We start from the raw sequence: 16,693 nt of genomic DNA, 5'->3' as shown, positions 1-16,693 counted from the left end.
CATTGTACTTGTTCTTTACAAAGTTGTTGGATGCTCAGCTGTACATGTTTATCTCGGCTGACTGTGTGATGCACTTAGCCATTGGGTTGGAGTTGTTCATCCAGTATAACCTGAATTTTAATGAGACGAAATGCATGGATTCACGTTTTGGTCGTGAAAAGAAGACTCACCAGAATGAGGTCAAATTATTGATGTGAAATGCTTTCTTGTGTTTTGGATTGCATACACTCATTCTTTTTTTTCTTTTTCTTTTTAACTCTTGCTTTCAGTGAGATCACAAAAGCATGTTGAAACCTGGCAACACACGGAGCAACATCCGAATACAAGTAAGGAATTTCTCATCGACACCACAGATTATAAGCACTTTTTACTGTGATACCATTATATATCGACCATATCTGAAAAAGAACGTGCACGTCACATTCTGAAACCTCTAATCTCTACTACTGTAATCCCTCTTTGGCCCCATTTTTTAGAAAATTTAAATCACCTCCTGTCACAAATTGTTTTACAATAAGAGATAATGAGTCTTTCGTTGCATTGCCATGTGTCATGTAATTGCCAGAGTGTTCATGTGCTGGTGTTGGAAGTCTCGCCGGCAAGTGTGATCCAGAGACTGGACGATGTCGCTGTCACGTGGGTTTCACCGGAGAGCACTGTGAAAAATGTGCCAATGGCTATTTCAACTTTCCATTATGCCAGTGTGAGTTGAATTAAGTTGGTTTCACAAGGGTGGGAGAAAATTAAGATCCTGCATTTGTGTATTTATGTATGTATATGAGTAAGTGAAGAAGCAAAAGTGTGCCAAGAGAAGGTGTATATATACCATGACTACCTCGACTTGTTTTTATAATAAAAATAATTTTCTTAACATCGTGTAGATTGATACAAAGATTCTCCGAATTTATCAAATCCAGGTGTTTCTATGTCAGGATGAGAAGATAATTTGTTGTGATGTTTCGGAAAGGGAAATTTAAGTACTACATATGCACGAGGAAATATGGTGACAACCTGGAGAAGATGACCATCCAAGTCCTCATTCAAGACATAAGGAGTATGTGGTTTGTCGACAAAGAAAAGAGTGGACTGGAATAAGGATTAACTGATCAGTTAAAGAGGTGAAGCACAAGGTTGAGTTCCAGAATGATTGTTCACCAACCCTCGCAGCAAGGAAGGCCAATATTTTTCCTCCACAAGAGTAAGGCCCATGAAAGAGCAAGGCTAAATTGACAATGGGGTAGCAGGGCAATGTTTTTGGCAAAACCAGCAAGGGAATAAACAAACAGGAAAAAGAAAGAAAGAGAGAGAGAGAGACAGAGACAGAGACAGAGACAGAGACAGAGACAGAGACAGAGACAGAGACAGAGACAGAGACAGAGACAGAGACAGAGACAGAGACAGAGACAGAGAGACACAGAGACACAGAGACACAGAGACACAGAGACACAGAGACACAGAGACACAGAGACACAGAGACACAGAGACACAGAGACACAGAGACACAGAGACACAGAGACACAGAGACACAGAGACACAGAGACACAGAGACACAGAGACACAGAGACACAGAGACACAGAGACACAGACAGACAGACAGACAGAGAGACACAGACAGACAGACTGAGAGAGAGAGACACAGACAGACAGACTGAGAGAGAGAGACACAGACAGACAGACTGAGAGAGAGAGACACAGACAGACAGACTGAGAGAGAGAGACACAGACAGACAGACTGAGAGAGAGAGACACAGACAGACAGACTGAGAGAGAGAGAGACACAGACAGACAGACTGAGAGAGAGAGAGACACAGACAGACAGACTGAGAGAGAGAGAGACACAGACAGACAGACTGAGAGAGAGAGACACAGACAGACAGACTGAGAGAGAGAGAGACACAGACAGACAGACTGAGAGAGAGAGAGACACAGACAGACAGACTGAGAGAGAGAGACACAGACAGACAGACTGAGAGAGAGAGAGACACAGACAGACAGACTGAGAGAGAGAGACACAGACAGACAGACTGAGAGAGAGAGAGACACAGACAGACAGACACAGAGAGAGAGAGACACAGACAGACAGACTGAGAGAGAGAGACACAGACAGACAGACTGAGAGAGAGAGAGACACAGACAGACAGACTGAGAGAGAGAGAGACACAGACAGACAGACTGAGAGAGAGAGAGACACAGACAGACAGACTGAGAGAGAGAGAGACACAGACAGACAGACTGAGAGAGAGAGACACAGACAGACTGAGAGACTGAAACCAGCAACTGAAAGGGTTGGGTAAAGAAAGGTTAATAGGGTAATAAAGATGATGGGTCATGATGAGGGAAAACTTGAGCATGAAGACTGGGAGAGAAGAGTGGGAAATTGGAAGGTGGTTCCACAGACAGAAAAAGTGAGGAACAAAGCAGTTGAGGTATGCAGTCAGCCTGGATTTTGGAAGTTCAACCATAAGTGATTTACTAGAAGAGCTCCTGCATCCTGGAGTTGCTGGGACTGGTCAGAAGGCTTAGAGAGCAGAGACAACAATAGTGTAGAAGTGGTGGGAGGATATTGAGAGGCCACCAACCTGCCTTTAATGTGAAAGCCACAGAACTTGTGTCTTGGCCTCATCATTGGAGATTCCAGTAATGTTGAGAGCTTCAGATTTAACAAAATCCAGGATAGACTGATGTGATCCTGGGGCTCCAGTTCATAGAAGAGAGCAGTATTCCATTGAGCTACAGATTAAGGCCTTGTAGATTGTGTGTTGTTCTGATTATCCAAGAAAAGACTCGAATCGACAGAGGACACCCATTCAGCAGCTGCCTTTGGAGGCCAGCTTTGATTGAGTTACTGGCTGACTAAGTTGTAAAGGCATGCAATAATCTGAGTAGTAGCCCAACCCATTGTGATCTCAGTGCTATTGGGGACAGGCTAAAACGGTAAGGAGTAGGACATCACAAAAGTATTGCCAAAGACAATAGGATCAGTGGTAACCATGACATAAATGTCACACACAATTTTCTTGGGATGTCCAGTTGGTAGGCCAAAGCCTGAACAAATTTTAGGGAAAAAGTTCCTCATCATTTATCAACACCACATGCATGTATGTGCTCCACATTTAATGACTCGACAAGTTCGGTCTTCGGCTTTAAAACACTGGTACCCACCTTTTACAAACCATCACATTGTCCACCCCTACAACCAATACGCAATTCTCACAATGTATTTTTACGATGTATTTTCTCACAATGTATTAAAAACAGCTTCAATCAGTTAAATCCCAGCGGGGGAATTGGTCATCATGTCTTTGACAGGAGAAGCTGTAACTGAATCTAGTACTGGGTGAGATGTGTGTAACATTAGATAAAGTAACCAGAAACCAAAAGCCTATATTCAGCGAAGACTCCGTCACGTTGGTGGTGACGTCAGACTTCACGAAGCCACCTCAGACGAAACCAAAATTAATCAATTACAATACCTTCTGCCAGTGTGTCCATCATTTTCTGTCTATCTGTCCTCTAATGCAGGGTGTTACATGACATCTATCTGACCAACTGAATGGTAACTCATTTTGTCTCGATATACAAGAATGACGTAATATAGTCAAACTATCCACTTAGTAAATCGCATTTCTCATGGACATTTCTAAGTGGGTTTTGTGTACTCTTCATTATACCTTCATGCTTTGTTTTTTTTTTTACCAGAAACATTTGTATTTTGACTATCATTTACGTCATACTGTTTCTCAGTTGTGAAACTCATCGTTCGGCTGTATACATTTTATCTTGCACTGACAAAGACATGAGATCAAAACATTTCTCCAAGATTAATTGTTTATCTCACTTTTGCTAATCCAAGCGACCATTGCACTTAGCCACGTTTAGTTGAAGGTACGTGTATTTCCATCAATCTTCTCGTGCTTTATCATAGAGGGCATATTGATATCGTATATGCACATGGAGGTGGAGGGGAGAGGGTGATAAATTAATAATAATAATTAGTTTTATGAAAGGTAGGGTAGTTGGAAAGGAGGCAGAAATTTAAAAAAAAAAATCTTGCTTGAAAATTAGAGTTGGAAGAGGGAGAGGAGAGGAGTGTTGAGGACATAAGAAAAAAGACCAAAGGATTGGCATGGAAGGGGGTGGGGGGGGGGGAGGGAGGAGAATGTCAGAAATTTTGCTACTTTTTACATATGTGATACATATATGGCCACTGACTTCATTTTTAAGCTGCGAGTCATTTATTTTGGTGATGAGAGATATGAAGGTATTGTGATAGTCTTGACGGTGTGTGTTGCATGCAGTGTGCCAGTGTAGCCCCTCTGGGACAACATCCCAAGTATGTGACCAGGCTGGCAAATGCCTCTGCAGATCTGAGGTCACAGGGTCACAATGTGATCATTGCCGCTCAGGCTACTACACCTTTCCATATTGCAATGGTATGTTATGGACACGGCTTAATGGTTTGATTGTGGGTGTTGATTAAAAGCGTAACATTTATGAGCAAGGTTGTGAAGCAGTGCATAAGGAGGGGGTGGTGGGTTTTATTAACACCAGAGGTTAGTGAAGGAAATAAGTGGACAGTTATAATTTTATAATTGATTATAATTACTGTTATTCACAAGTTTGTAGAACATTTTTAATTCTGTTTCATTGCATCTTGAAAACTTCTCAAATGTGTCCAACATTTCAGACATTTCTACTTTCAAAAAACAAACAAACAATTTCACTTGTATTAGCTTTAATGGACAAATGTGATGTGATCTTCATTGAAGATTTACAACAAATTGAGTATGATGGAGCCACTGTAGTGGTTGTATTAGTAAGAAGGGCTCTTTGAGAAAGCATTCAACACCACATTTAAATCCATGAAATAAAGCTGGAATATGGAAAATATATCAGAAGGGCAAGAGGTATACCTTTAGAAAGATGTTGTAGAATGTTTAACATCTATAAATGGGTCGAAGCTTGATTTGATATCTGGAAGCAAGACAACATTATTGATTGGACTTTGTTTCCTTCCCCACCCCCAAAATCCAATCCAGGGTCACATGGGTCAATTTGGTGAAGATAATACCAACAGAGCTATCCAGATTGTCACATGTAATCCTTTATAAAGTGTGAAACTGATCTTGCTAATGGCACGTAGAGAATAATTTGAAATGTCGATGTCAGATAGTGTACATGTGAACACTTTTTGTGACTATATGAAGTTGTTCCTGATGCTTATTGCATTGTCATTGCAGTCTGTGACTGTGATCAAGTGGGAGCCATTGGTTCTGTGTGTGGTAGTGGTGGTCAGTGCGAATGCCGACAAAGCATCGATGGCCGACGCTGTGACCGCTGCGCAGCTGGGCACTTTTCCTTTCCCAATTGCTGGCGTGAGTAAAAAAACAAACTGCTGGATATTTTGGATTGCTGGCATGAGTAAATAAGATTGCTGGATATTTTGGAGCGAATATAGAATTTATGAAAATCTGTTACAAAGTTATTTATGAAATCTGGATAATGGCAAAGTGTGTAAGAGTGCTCACAATTAAATTGGTAGGCTGGTAAGATGGCTTAGAGGTATGCACACTCACATCTAAGCAGTCTATCCTGGGTTCAAATCTCGGTCCAGCTATAAACTGTCATCCCAGGGTATCACAGACAGCGTGATTGATCGATGTGTATGCCGTCCCTTGGATGGACATTAAACTGGGCATCCCATCTGCCGGCCTTGTTTGGTGAACTTTAAAGATACTATGGTGGAGGCCATCAGATGTGCAGGCGATAGCTTGGCGACTCTTCTCCGCGAAGAGTAGCTGAGCTATTGCCTGCACACTGGTCAAATTCCAAAATTCTTCCCTTAACCTGAGTCGAACATCAGGCCCTGGCCAGCTGGTTTATGAAATACTTGGGACAAGCTTCCCCCAGTCAACCCCACAAGAACTTGGGGATAATTGTGACCATCAAAGAATCATAACAATAAAAATAATAATAATAATAATATTAACACACTACTGTCCGCATGGTGCGTACTTGCATATACACATGACCCACATGACCCCTCCCACCTCCCACCTGGCCACTTGCATTGGGAGCGAGTGTTTCTTGTATAAATAAATAATGGTTCCCAGAAGCATATACAGAACAATCCTGGAATATTCTCTCCCATAAAAAAAATTTAATCCCAAAATTCCAAATTTGCTCTGATCCTCAAATCATTTGACGAACCTCATGCTCAGATATTATTGCATACGTTTGCCGAATAGGAAAGAAATGTGTCCAGTCATTTTTGAGTCGATGGTCCAGATGGACGAAGGGACATGGCCCAAAATATAAGCTGCGAGCCAAGCTGAAACTTGGTTAGGGGCTGAAAAAATTCTAAATCGTGTGGCTTTATGTGAAATTCTGCAGTTTGTACATCTGCCATCTGATGGTATGTGGCCATTTTCAAATTCTAGGGTAAAATTCTAAATCGGAAGTCAGCCATTGGGATGTTTGGAGAAAGCTGATCATGAATGTCACCAGACGTCGGCCATGACTTGATGAAACTGGATAACTGGTTATAATAAGTTTATGCTTTCGGTAGGTGTGTGGACCAGTAACTCTTAGCCTATACACCACCAAAGTGTAAGTTCATCCAATATTCTCCAAATTCCCTTCAGGTGAGTATTAAACAATGCTAATCACAGTCAGGAATGGGGTGGGGTTATGTGTTGAATCAAGGTCACAATTGGCCAGTAAGGATGTTACGGGCAATATCGCACATCACACTTGAACCCATCACCAGGAGAAGTCACGTATGAGACCCCAAAATATGTTATAAGCAATCCATATACAGTCCACATATAATCTCATGGCTAGAAAAAAAAAACCAGATGGGCAACGGGAAACATCATTCATCCGTAAAGACTCTTTTAAGCACCCTTATGAGCTAAAGATCGTTGTGGCCTATTTAGCGGCCTAACTAGAGGTATAGCTAGTTGAGATGGCTCGGATCCATTCATCTTTTTGGGGATGCAATAAGCATGGAATGCCTCAAGAATGTCGGCTAACCTCCAAATGTATTTTAGTTTAGTGTTAAACAACAGTAGCAACTGTTAAAAAAGGTAATTATACATTGGATAGAATATATATGTTGGAAATACATTGGATCGCGATTCCAAAAACACAACAACACATTTACAATTGACTGAATAGTCCAGTTTGTGGTTATTATAATTTTTACTTCCAGTTGGTGTGCCCCATGATAAACTATTTATACATCTTAACACAGAGTTCATCGAAGGTGGAAATTAAGTCTCCACAGCCTCCATTGTGTGACCCCTTGTCCCTCTGGCAAAGTTTGGTTGAGATTGGATAAGTAACGACTGAATGTATTGCGTCAGACAGACAGACACCAACTCGCATATTTTAGTTTGATACTTTACTATCTCCACTACCAACATATTATTTTCATGTATTTATTTATTTAATGTAAAAATCACACCTCCTATTTTGAAGGTGCAGTTGGGGCTGTATCCTCGATGTTTTTTTTTTATTTTGTTAATACATTACAATTTCCTGATCATGTTGAGGCAGGCTGCTTGCTGCAGCATCAGCAAGCATAATGCCTCTGGATAATGGCACAGCTTGCCACATACTCAACACTGTTTACTCAGAATGTATGCCCATGAACTTTCAGGGAAATGTCATCACAACCAGCACATGGAATTTTGGCATCAATTTGGTGGTATCACCTTCTAGTCATCTAGTGGATAACTAACTTGCATCGCATTCGCTGCTGTATATGTAAACTATTTTATAATCTTCTCCTAAACTGGTTGTTTGGCTGTATTATACTTTTTACCTTCATATTTACTTGTATCTGATGTTTGTTTGACTGGTTTGTTTTATTTCATCATCTGTTGATATGTAACCCATTAAGCCTCAACTTTTTGTTTTGAAAACCAAGTTAAATTTTCACTCCTGTATAAGGTCCCTCATCTAACCGATAACGAAATAGTGTATGTTACAGCCATAATCCAACTTGTGATTATGACATCGGGAGGCTCGACAAGATATTAAATAACGACACACCAAAGTGAACGAGGCATTGTCAATACATATGTTCTATGGCTTTTGATATCGCTTAATTCTTGGATGAAACAGAGAGTATCCTTTTGTTATAATAGATCACATGTGTGCACCTGCTTACAGGTTGTGAGTGCAGCCAAGAAGGTTCCATCTCATTGGAATGTGATTCACAGAGCGGAGAGTGCTTGTGCCGGTCAGGTGTGACCGGCCATCGCTGTGACCGCTGCATTGCCGGCTTGTTTGGATTCCCCAGTTGCCAGAGTAGGTATCCAACAACACATTTACAAACTAGAGAGTTCATGGAACACCTTACCCCATGCAGTCTTGACAAAAAGGACATTGAAAGGGTATTATCAATTCTTGCTTTGTGTTTCCGAGCACTGTCTATTCACTTGCTATCATGTGTTTAACGCCGGCCTATCTTTATGGTCTGGAGATGGTGGCACTGAGGGAAAGACAACAACAGAGACTGCAGGTTTATGAGAACAACTTTGTCAGGAGGATAGTGGGAATGAAGAGGGTGGATATAAAGAGGATGGATGAACTGAGGGAGTAGATTGGTGTACAGAGGAGCTTGGTGGGGAGATTGATGAAATGCTGGATGAGATTGGCTGGACACTTGGTACGGATGGGGGAAGAGAGAATGGCAAAGTGAGCAGATAGGTTGAGGGAGCAAGGTAGGAGGAAAAGAGGTAGACCGTGGTTGAAATGGGTGGATTGTGTGAGGAGGGTTATCTGTAAGGTAGGGGTTGTTGGAGAGTGGAGAGAGTTGGCTGAGGACAGAGAGAGGTGGAGGAGTACTGTGGTCAAAGCAGGGCAGAAGCTTAGTGCCATCGGACCTCACCCCTTATAAAGGGAAGAGGAAGAGGAGAAGAAGATCTATATTCGCTTTGTTCATGAACTTTGAATCATCCAGAGCTGATGATGCTCCATTGAGATGCATTTTTCGTCACCGCCGAGGTTTATCCATGCATTTGCGCAATTGCAAACCTGCCGACTCTCTTCGGGGAAACTGACGATTTTGGAACGATCTTTTAAAAAAGAGATGCATGAAACAAACAGATTTTTTTTTGGACGAAGTTAGATCAGGCATTGCATTGCTGGGTACTGTCATTTTGTCTGAATCTCGACGTTCCCCCAAAGTGTTTCTCTTGGTGAAATACCACCACAGAGGGCACTGACCCCTACTGTCACGTGGCCGCAATGTGAGTGAATTTATCCCTGTAGTAATTTTGATTTTATATTTTTTCTTGTGAGCTTAAAATTGAACTTGTCCAAGACATTCACAATATTAAGCTCTGTGCCAAATTTAGCAATTATAGCCAGCCTTGTTGTCCAGTTATTCTACAGCCAAACAGACAAACCCGCAGAAGGGGTGATCGCGATACTCACGCACCTGGCTTGCGTCCCAGGCCTATGGTTACGGCTGTGTTGTGAGTAATAACTCACCTGACAGACCTGTTAACTATGATGTCATTGTTTGAATGTTAGTGACAAATTATTTGATTTCAAGAAAGGATTAAGATGTGTATCCAGATCGAGGAGGTTCCCAAAATGCTATTACAGGTCAATAAGACAAGGTATGGTCATGATGGACAAGTTGAGATGCACCTCTGAAGTAAAATTTCCACTGCAAAGTTGTTTCATTCACAATGTCCATGTTGGATAATTCCAGTGCAGTTTTATTTGTGCATTTATTTTGGAAAGGGGCTCTATATAGCCCCCAAAGCAGTTCTGCATTTTCTGAATGAGGATCTTCAAATTATCACATTGGCAAATAAAGGTTTTTATGTCACAGACAAAGGTGCAACACAGCAGTTGCAAGTAGATGTGATTTTGAGTGAAATTTATTGTGTACTTCTTCGCACGTAATGATAAAATCAGAGGGAAAGCTTTATCAACAATTGTGGGAATTTTTCTGCTGGAATTGAAACTTGTTTGTAATTTGAGATTCCTGCTCATTTTGTGATTGGCAATTCCTGCAAGTTTCCCACTGGTTAAACCTGCTCATTTCCCAAAGCAATTCTTGCTGGATTGCAATTGATGATTCCTGTGAGTTTCCCATCGATGGCTGCAGCTTGTTTGTGATTGGTGATTCCCACTTGGTTGTGATTGGCAGTTCCTGATTTTTGATTAGTTATTCCTACTTACTTGTGATTGGTGATTCCTTGCTGTTTGTGCTTGGATATTCCTGCTCATTTTTTGATTGGCAATTCCTGGTAGTTTTCAATTAGTGTTTTCTGCCACCTTGTGATTTGTTGAGGCCCATGGTGACTTCTCAAGGGCTCCTGGGATGGGGAGTGGAACATTTCAAATCTACAATAATTTTTTATATCTTGGGAGCATGTGGATGGATTTCAATCATTCTTTTTCATTATTTTGGTCCTAAGAGTAATGAAAACGATGTAGTGTTGTCAACTATGCTATTCCTCCTCAAAGTTACTCTGAAGAAAATAAAAAGAAAACCCTCTTTAGTCATAAAAAAGTTGGTCGACTCCTCTATCATAAAAAGGGGTGCCATACTCTTACCAGTATATCAGAATATGTTTCTAAGATGTGGACGCTTCCATTGCTAAGAAGTAATCATGGACAGGTCACAACTCTGAACATATACCAATGAGTACAATTCAACAAGCCTTAACCCATTCCAGCACTAAACCTCTGAGTGCATGAGAAAGATGTTTAAAAAAAACAATCCTGTATGGAGATGTCGAAACAAGATGTTAATAAGTTGATCAAAGAGGTATAAAAGATCCCAAAGTTAAGGTTTCCAAAGCGTTTAATTCTGAGAATACAAGGTGACATCTCGCACCACATTAAGTCAATTCTTCCACAATTCAATCAGCTGAATATTCAATGTTTAAGTCTGTTACAGAACTATGCCATTTGTACTGATGTGACCTGGCACAGGAAAGATGGAACAAAATATGTTGTGGTGGAATTATGTTGTTACTTGACTTCAAGCCCCCATTGCAACCTCATTGGCATACTGTTGGAATCTATCCTTGCTCTGCCTAATGAATATTGACACCATTGTTTGAAATATACATGTGTGTGTGTGTATGTATATATGTATATATGTATATATGTATATATATATATATATATATATATGTGTGTGTATATATGTATATATATATATGTGTATATATATATATATATATATATATATATATATATATATATATATATATATATATATATATATATATATATATATATATATATATATATATATATATATATATATATATATATATATATATATGTGTATATATATATATTTGTATATATATATATATATATGTATATATATATATATATATATATATATATATATATATATATATATATATATATATATATATGTGTATATATATATATTCCAGGTGTGTGTGTGTGTGTGTGTGCTGTTTCTCGACAACCGCTGGTCCGATCTAATTGAAACTTGCCAGGTATATTGCTGGGGACCTGAGTATCTGCCTTTTCAAGGTTTGATATTAATCGGACAAGTGCTTCCCAAGTTATGGCCATTTATTTAACAAACCAATGACAAGACACGTTGCTGCGTAGGCGTGGCCGATGGCGAAAGGGTGCCATTTAGTTACCGTTGCGTAGGATTGGCATTGGTCAATGGCAGCGAATGTCATGGCAAGCAAATACAGGGAGGTAAACTTGATTTTAATTTGGATTTTTTATTAACTCTGTGTGTGTGCATCACAGCAGTTGTTACTTCAATGGAAGCGATAATTCGTGGAATGCATGTAAACATTCTGTACGGGCACGCACCACTTCCGGATAGTGATGACTTACTGTATTCTAATAATTTCTCGATTTATTATGCGCATTTATAGATAAACAAGCCGGTAGGCGACATGGGTGGTCGCTATATAATTGCATACTAGTATATATCAAATGAACAAAGTCAAAGCCTTTCTCACTTTCATTTTCTGGTTTCTTCAGCTCACACCTGTGATCCTGCGGGTTCCCTTTCCACTGATCACGATAATATGGTAAGTGATTGGTCGTGTCACACTATTAGCCGACTATTAATTATATTTTATTGTTTTAATAGTTATCATATTTTAAAATATTCAATGAGAAATAATTTGTGCTTCCACAGGCAGTTTAACATGAGATGCTAATTTTTGGGGTTTAATACGATTATGAGATTTGCTTGGGGATATGTGGTAATATCCATGAGGTCATTGTGTGCTAACCACCATGTGGCCTGCAGGACACATGCAGGTGTCGAACTAATGTTTTGGGACAAACATGCAGTTCTTGCAAGCCCTTGTTTTGGAACCTACAGTGGGAAAATCCAACTGGATGTCAGAGTAAGTGTGCAGAAAAATAGTTACTGCCTACCCTATTTTTACAGTGCATCTTGTTCATGGAAGAGCTTCTTCATACAGTATATCACATCTAGGAAACAGACATCAATCCACCTTTTGCATTTATATTATAGCATCAACGATTCAACTAATGATTAGCTCATCATGTTGGGAGGTTAAAATCCCACTATGTACCGAACTGTTTTAGCTCATGTGGAGATGTTCCGAATTATGGGGGAAAGCGCGCACATGAAAACTGAGGAGAAACATGAGGACCTTAAAGCTTTTGTTAAAATCAACGGGCTTATTTCCCAGAACTAAAGAAGATGACTAGGGGATGGCGATCATGACGGAGGAGACGATGGCGGGTAGGGAGGGAAGGAAGGGAATACAATCAATAAATAATGAATTATACAATGAGAATAAAAGGAATCCAAAGAAACTAAGGTGCCTCACTCTGGACTCAATCACATATGGGAAAGGGACAAAAACCGGGGACTCAGCACTGATGGTAGCCGAGGGGGGAGGATGGTCATGTAACAGCTACGAGCAGGCGATGAGGAGGACGATGGGCTGGATGATGGGCAGCAAGTAGCAGGCAGACGAACAAACACAGGGCAGTGCGATGGCAGGCAAAACAGGACGATCCACTTGGAGCTCTCCTCTGCACTCTTTTTCTCCCAAAAGTTTTTCCTCAGCTCTTTTCTCCTCAGAACTCAATCCTCTTAGATGTGCCCTACCGCCCAATTTGCTCCTCCCTCTTCTTTTTTTGGCAATGTTCTGCCCCTCTGACGAAATCCATAGCTCCGCCCCTCAGGAGGCGACAAAACGCTCCTCCTCTCGCTCTGGAGGTGATCCAATCTCCACCTCTCAGGCAGCATTCATAGCTCCACCCCTCTCTTCTCCTCTTGCCAAGTCTCTTGGAGCCCCCGTAGAGGTTTACATCAGGGTTTATACACAATTTCCTTCACCATAATCACTAACTGATAATGCCACACACCACCCCCTGTATGGTGCACATTCAAACAATACGATCCTTAAGCTGACATGTTGTGTCCCTACTTATTACATCGAAATTGGTTAACTACTTGTACATGGACCATGCTACTCTGTACATTCCTATCTGCTCTGAGGCAATATCTAACCCCCAGCCCACAAATGCAACAATATACTGTATACATATATATGCTATCTCTCTCCTCTCTCCTCTCTCCTCTCTCCTCTCTCCTCTCTCCCCTCTCCCCTCTCCCCTCTCCCCTCTCCCCTCTCCCCTCTCCCCTCTCCCCTCTCCCCTCTCCCCTCTCCCCTCTCCCCTCTCCCCTCTCCCCTCTCCCCTCTCCCCTCTCCTCTCCCCTCTCCCCTCTCCCCTCTCCCTCTCCCCTCTCCTCTCCCCCTCTCCTCTCCCCTCTCCCCTCTCCCCTCTCCCCTCTCCCCCTCTCCCCTCTCCCCTCTCCCCTCTCCCCTCTCCCCTCTCCCCTCTCCTCTCCTCTCTCCTCTCTCCTCTCTCCTCTCTCCCTCTCCTCTCCCCCTCTCCTCTCCCCCTCTCCTCTCCCCCTCTCCTCTCCCCTCTCCTCTCCCCCTCTCCTCTCCCCTCTCCTCTCCCTCTCCTCTCCCCCTCTCCTCTCCCCCTCTCCTCTCCTCTCCTCTCCCCTCTCCTCTCCCCTCTCCTCTCCCCTCTCCTCTCCCCCTCTCCTCTCCCTCTCCTCTCCCCCTCTCCTCTCCCCTCTCCCCCTCTCCTCTCCTCCTCTCCCCCTCTCCTCTCCTCCTCTCCCCTCTCCTCTCCTCCTCTCCCCTCTCCTCTCTCCTCTCCCCCTCTCCTCTCTCCTCTCCCCTCTCCTCTCTCCTCTCCCTCTCCTCTCTCCTCTCCCCCTCTCCTCCGTTCCTCTGCCCTCTCCTCCGTTCCTCTCCCCTCTCCTCTCCTCTCCCCTCTCCTCTTCCCCTCTTCCCCTCTTCCCCTCTTCCCCTCTTCCCCTCTTCCCCTCTTCCCCTCTTCCCCTCTTCCCCTCTTCCCCTCTTCCCCTCTTCCCCTCTTCCCCTCTTCCCCTCTTCCCCTCTTCCCCTCTTCTCCTCTTCCCCTCTTCCCCTCTTCTCCTCTTCTCCCCTCTCCCCCTCTCTCTCCCCTCTCTGTCTTCTTTGTTCCTTATGCACGGCCACATCTTTTAAGTTACAAACAACAAACTCGGGGTGCAAATACAACTCTGCGTGGGGTGTAACATAGTCCTTGTGGCCACGGCCTCTTACGGGGTTGTGGGGTGAATGGGGGGGGGGTATAATTATTGATGTAAATTTGTGTCGTGTAACACCACATGGTTGTTGGTTGTGGTGGCAGGGGGTAATACAATTTCCTTTTTACTTGGGCAACGCTAAGCTTAAAGCACTCTGCACAGGTAAATTTGTATTTCTTCCTTTTGCCACCCCCCCCCCCAAAAAAAAAAATTGGAGGGGCCTGTCAAAGCCTGTCACCGTGTGTGACACATTTCCAGTGGGAAGGGACATCAGGACAAACGGGGGGGGGGGGCAAACGGGAAGAGCAGGACGTAAGGATGCGGAGTGATTAAAGCACTCTATATACAGGTAAATTTATCTTCCTTTCCTTCCCTTTCTCACCCAAAATTTTTTGGCAAACAGGGTGACTAATTGGTCCGTCAGCGAAGCTATGGGTAGGCTCTGCTCGTGAATTATAAGGGAATTAGTGGATGGACAAATCCACATGCTATATTATGGGAATTGAACATTGGGTCACAGCTTCATGGAGAAGTGTTCGGATATCAATGCCGAACAGGCTTAATCCTCTTGTCCTGCTTGAACGTTCACTATACAAAATTCTTCACGAACTTTCAAAGAGTCCCTTCTCAAATAGAAAACTTAGTGGGTAAAGAGAAAAATCAAGGAATGATCTGACATGATTATGTTTCTAAATGTGTTCACTGTTGCAGGGGCTCATCATAGATGTTCAGGTTGGAGTTGTGATTGTTTTAAATGAGGATATAAATAGTGAAATTGTATGTGTCCTACAGGTTGTCACTGTAACACAAATGGGACCATTGGAGGGTATGCAGAATGCAACCAGGTGTGTTCTGAACCTACACACACACACACACACACACACACACACACACACACACACACACACACACACACACACACACACACACACACACACACACACACACACACACACACACACACACACACACACACACACACACACACACACACACACACACACACACACACACACCATCGTGTGTAAGTGGGTGAGGACAAACTCTGTTTCATGCTCCTCTTCATTTACAATCTACTGTTTGTTTGCTGTCGAAAGATAAATCTTTCACCGTTTTGCTGACATTCAGATATCATGAACTTGAAACTTAAAATATTTACATAAAATGGACGATATTACAGAAATCATTTTTTTGATTATGATGATAAAAATAAATTTAAATCATTGGTTTGTGATTGGTGATTATCATTGGAGTTGTACTCAACCATCATCTGTCATCAAGTTTTTCAGATGATCTAATCATTTTTTTTTTAAAAACGATATCAAAACAAAGCAAATTATGTTGTCTGCTTGGAATAACTTATGAATGATCACAATGCCTTGCAAAATCATTATCTTGCGGCGAATGATCTCTGCCTTGGAGGAGAACACTCACGATAGTCGCATGAATGACTTTCCAAGTCATTGCCTCCAATTTGGCAGTGTTACTCATCTCTGGTCCTCACAGTCTCTCTGATCCTTTAGAACAATAATGAGTGATGCTGAGAGAGTGGTTCTATGGCTGGCAAGGTCACCAAGCTCATAAACATGGCATGCAGATTTATACAATCTTAAACAAAGCTAAAATGTACAGAGAAAATGACTATGATTGTGTGCTGTGCAGTTCACGGGGCAGTGCCTTTGCAAGCCAGGAGTCACCGGTCGCACCTGTGATCAATGCCTGCCTGGTTACTATTCCTCGCATGGTGCCAGCTATTTTGGCTGTCAAAGTGAGTGTGACAAAATACTCTACGACAGCATGCAAAAACACATAGCAGAATACAGGACAAGGATATGTAGGTGGTAATATATGCGGGAGGTAAGTAGTCAACACAGTGCCAGGCAGGGAAAGGTAAATCTCAGAGTGTTTTACATTGTATTCTTGAAAGGTAAGTTATAAATTAAAAGAGGTACTGTTAACACTATACAGGAATTTAGTGAGACCTCACTGAGAATATTGTGTTCAGTTTTGGTAACCACATCTGAGGAGGACATCGCTGCCATAGAGTTCAGTGCAGAGCAACTAGATTGATTCTGGGGC

At 42.1% G+C, this 16,693-nt stretch overlaps 1 protein-coding gene across 2 annotated transcripts in view; it reads left to right on the top strand.

Annotated features, from left to right (window-relative positions):
• The window catches only part of LOC147020178 (laminin subunit alpha-5-like), a 189,715-nt gene that overhangs the window by 25,225 nt on the left and 147,797 nt on the right, over positions 1 to 16,693 (top strand). For both annotated transcript variants that reach the window (XM_085895279.1, XM_085895280.1), the window contains exons 11-19: positions 270 to 326; positions 566 to 703; positions 4,299 to 4,433; positions 5,241 to 5,375; positions 8,179 to 8,316; positions 12,019 to 12,068; positions 12,293 to 12,392; positions 15,407 to 15,459; positions 16,277 to 16,382. In XM_085895279.1, coding sequence (XP_085751405.1) covers positions 270 to 326; positions 566 to 703; positions 4,299 to 4,433; positions 5,241 to 5,375; positions 8,179 to 8,316; positions 12,019 to 12,068; positions 12,293 to 12,392; positions 15,407 to 15,459; positions 16,277 to 16,382 — 912 coding nt within the window. The remainder of the gene's footprint in view (positions 1 to 269; positions 327 to 565; positions 704 to 4,298; positions 4,434 to 5,240; positions 5,376 to 8,178; positions 8,317 to 12,018; positions 12,069 to 12,292; positions 12,393 to 15,406; positions 15,460 to 16,276; positions 16,383 to 16,693) is intronic.

The sequence above is a fragment of the Eptatretus burgeri genome, chromosome 9, assembly GCF_056783735.1.
Source record: "Eptatretus burgeri isolate ZD-2024b chromosome 9, Ebu_testis_v1, whole genome shotgun sequence".
NCBI classification, from domain to species: domain Eukaryota; kingdom Metazoa; phylum Chordata; class Myxini; order Myxiniformes; family Myxinidae; genus Eptatretus; species Eptatretus burgeri.
The sequence above is the reverse complement of the archived record's forward strand: the minus strand, read 5'-3'. Positions and strand labels throughout refer to the sequence as shown.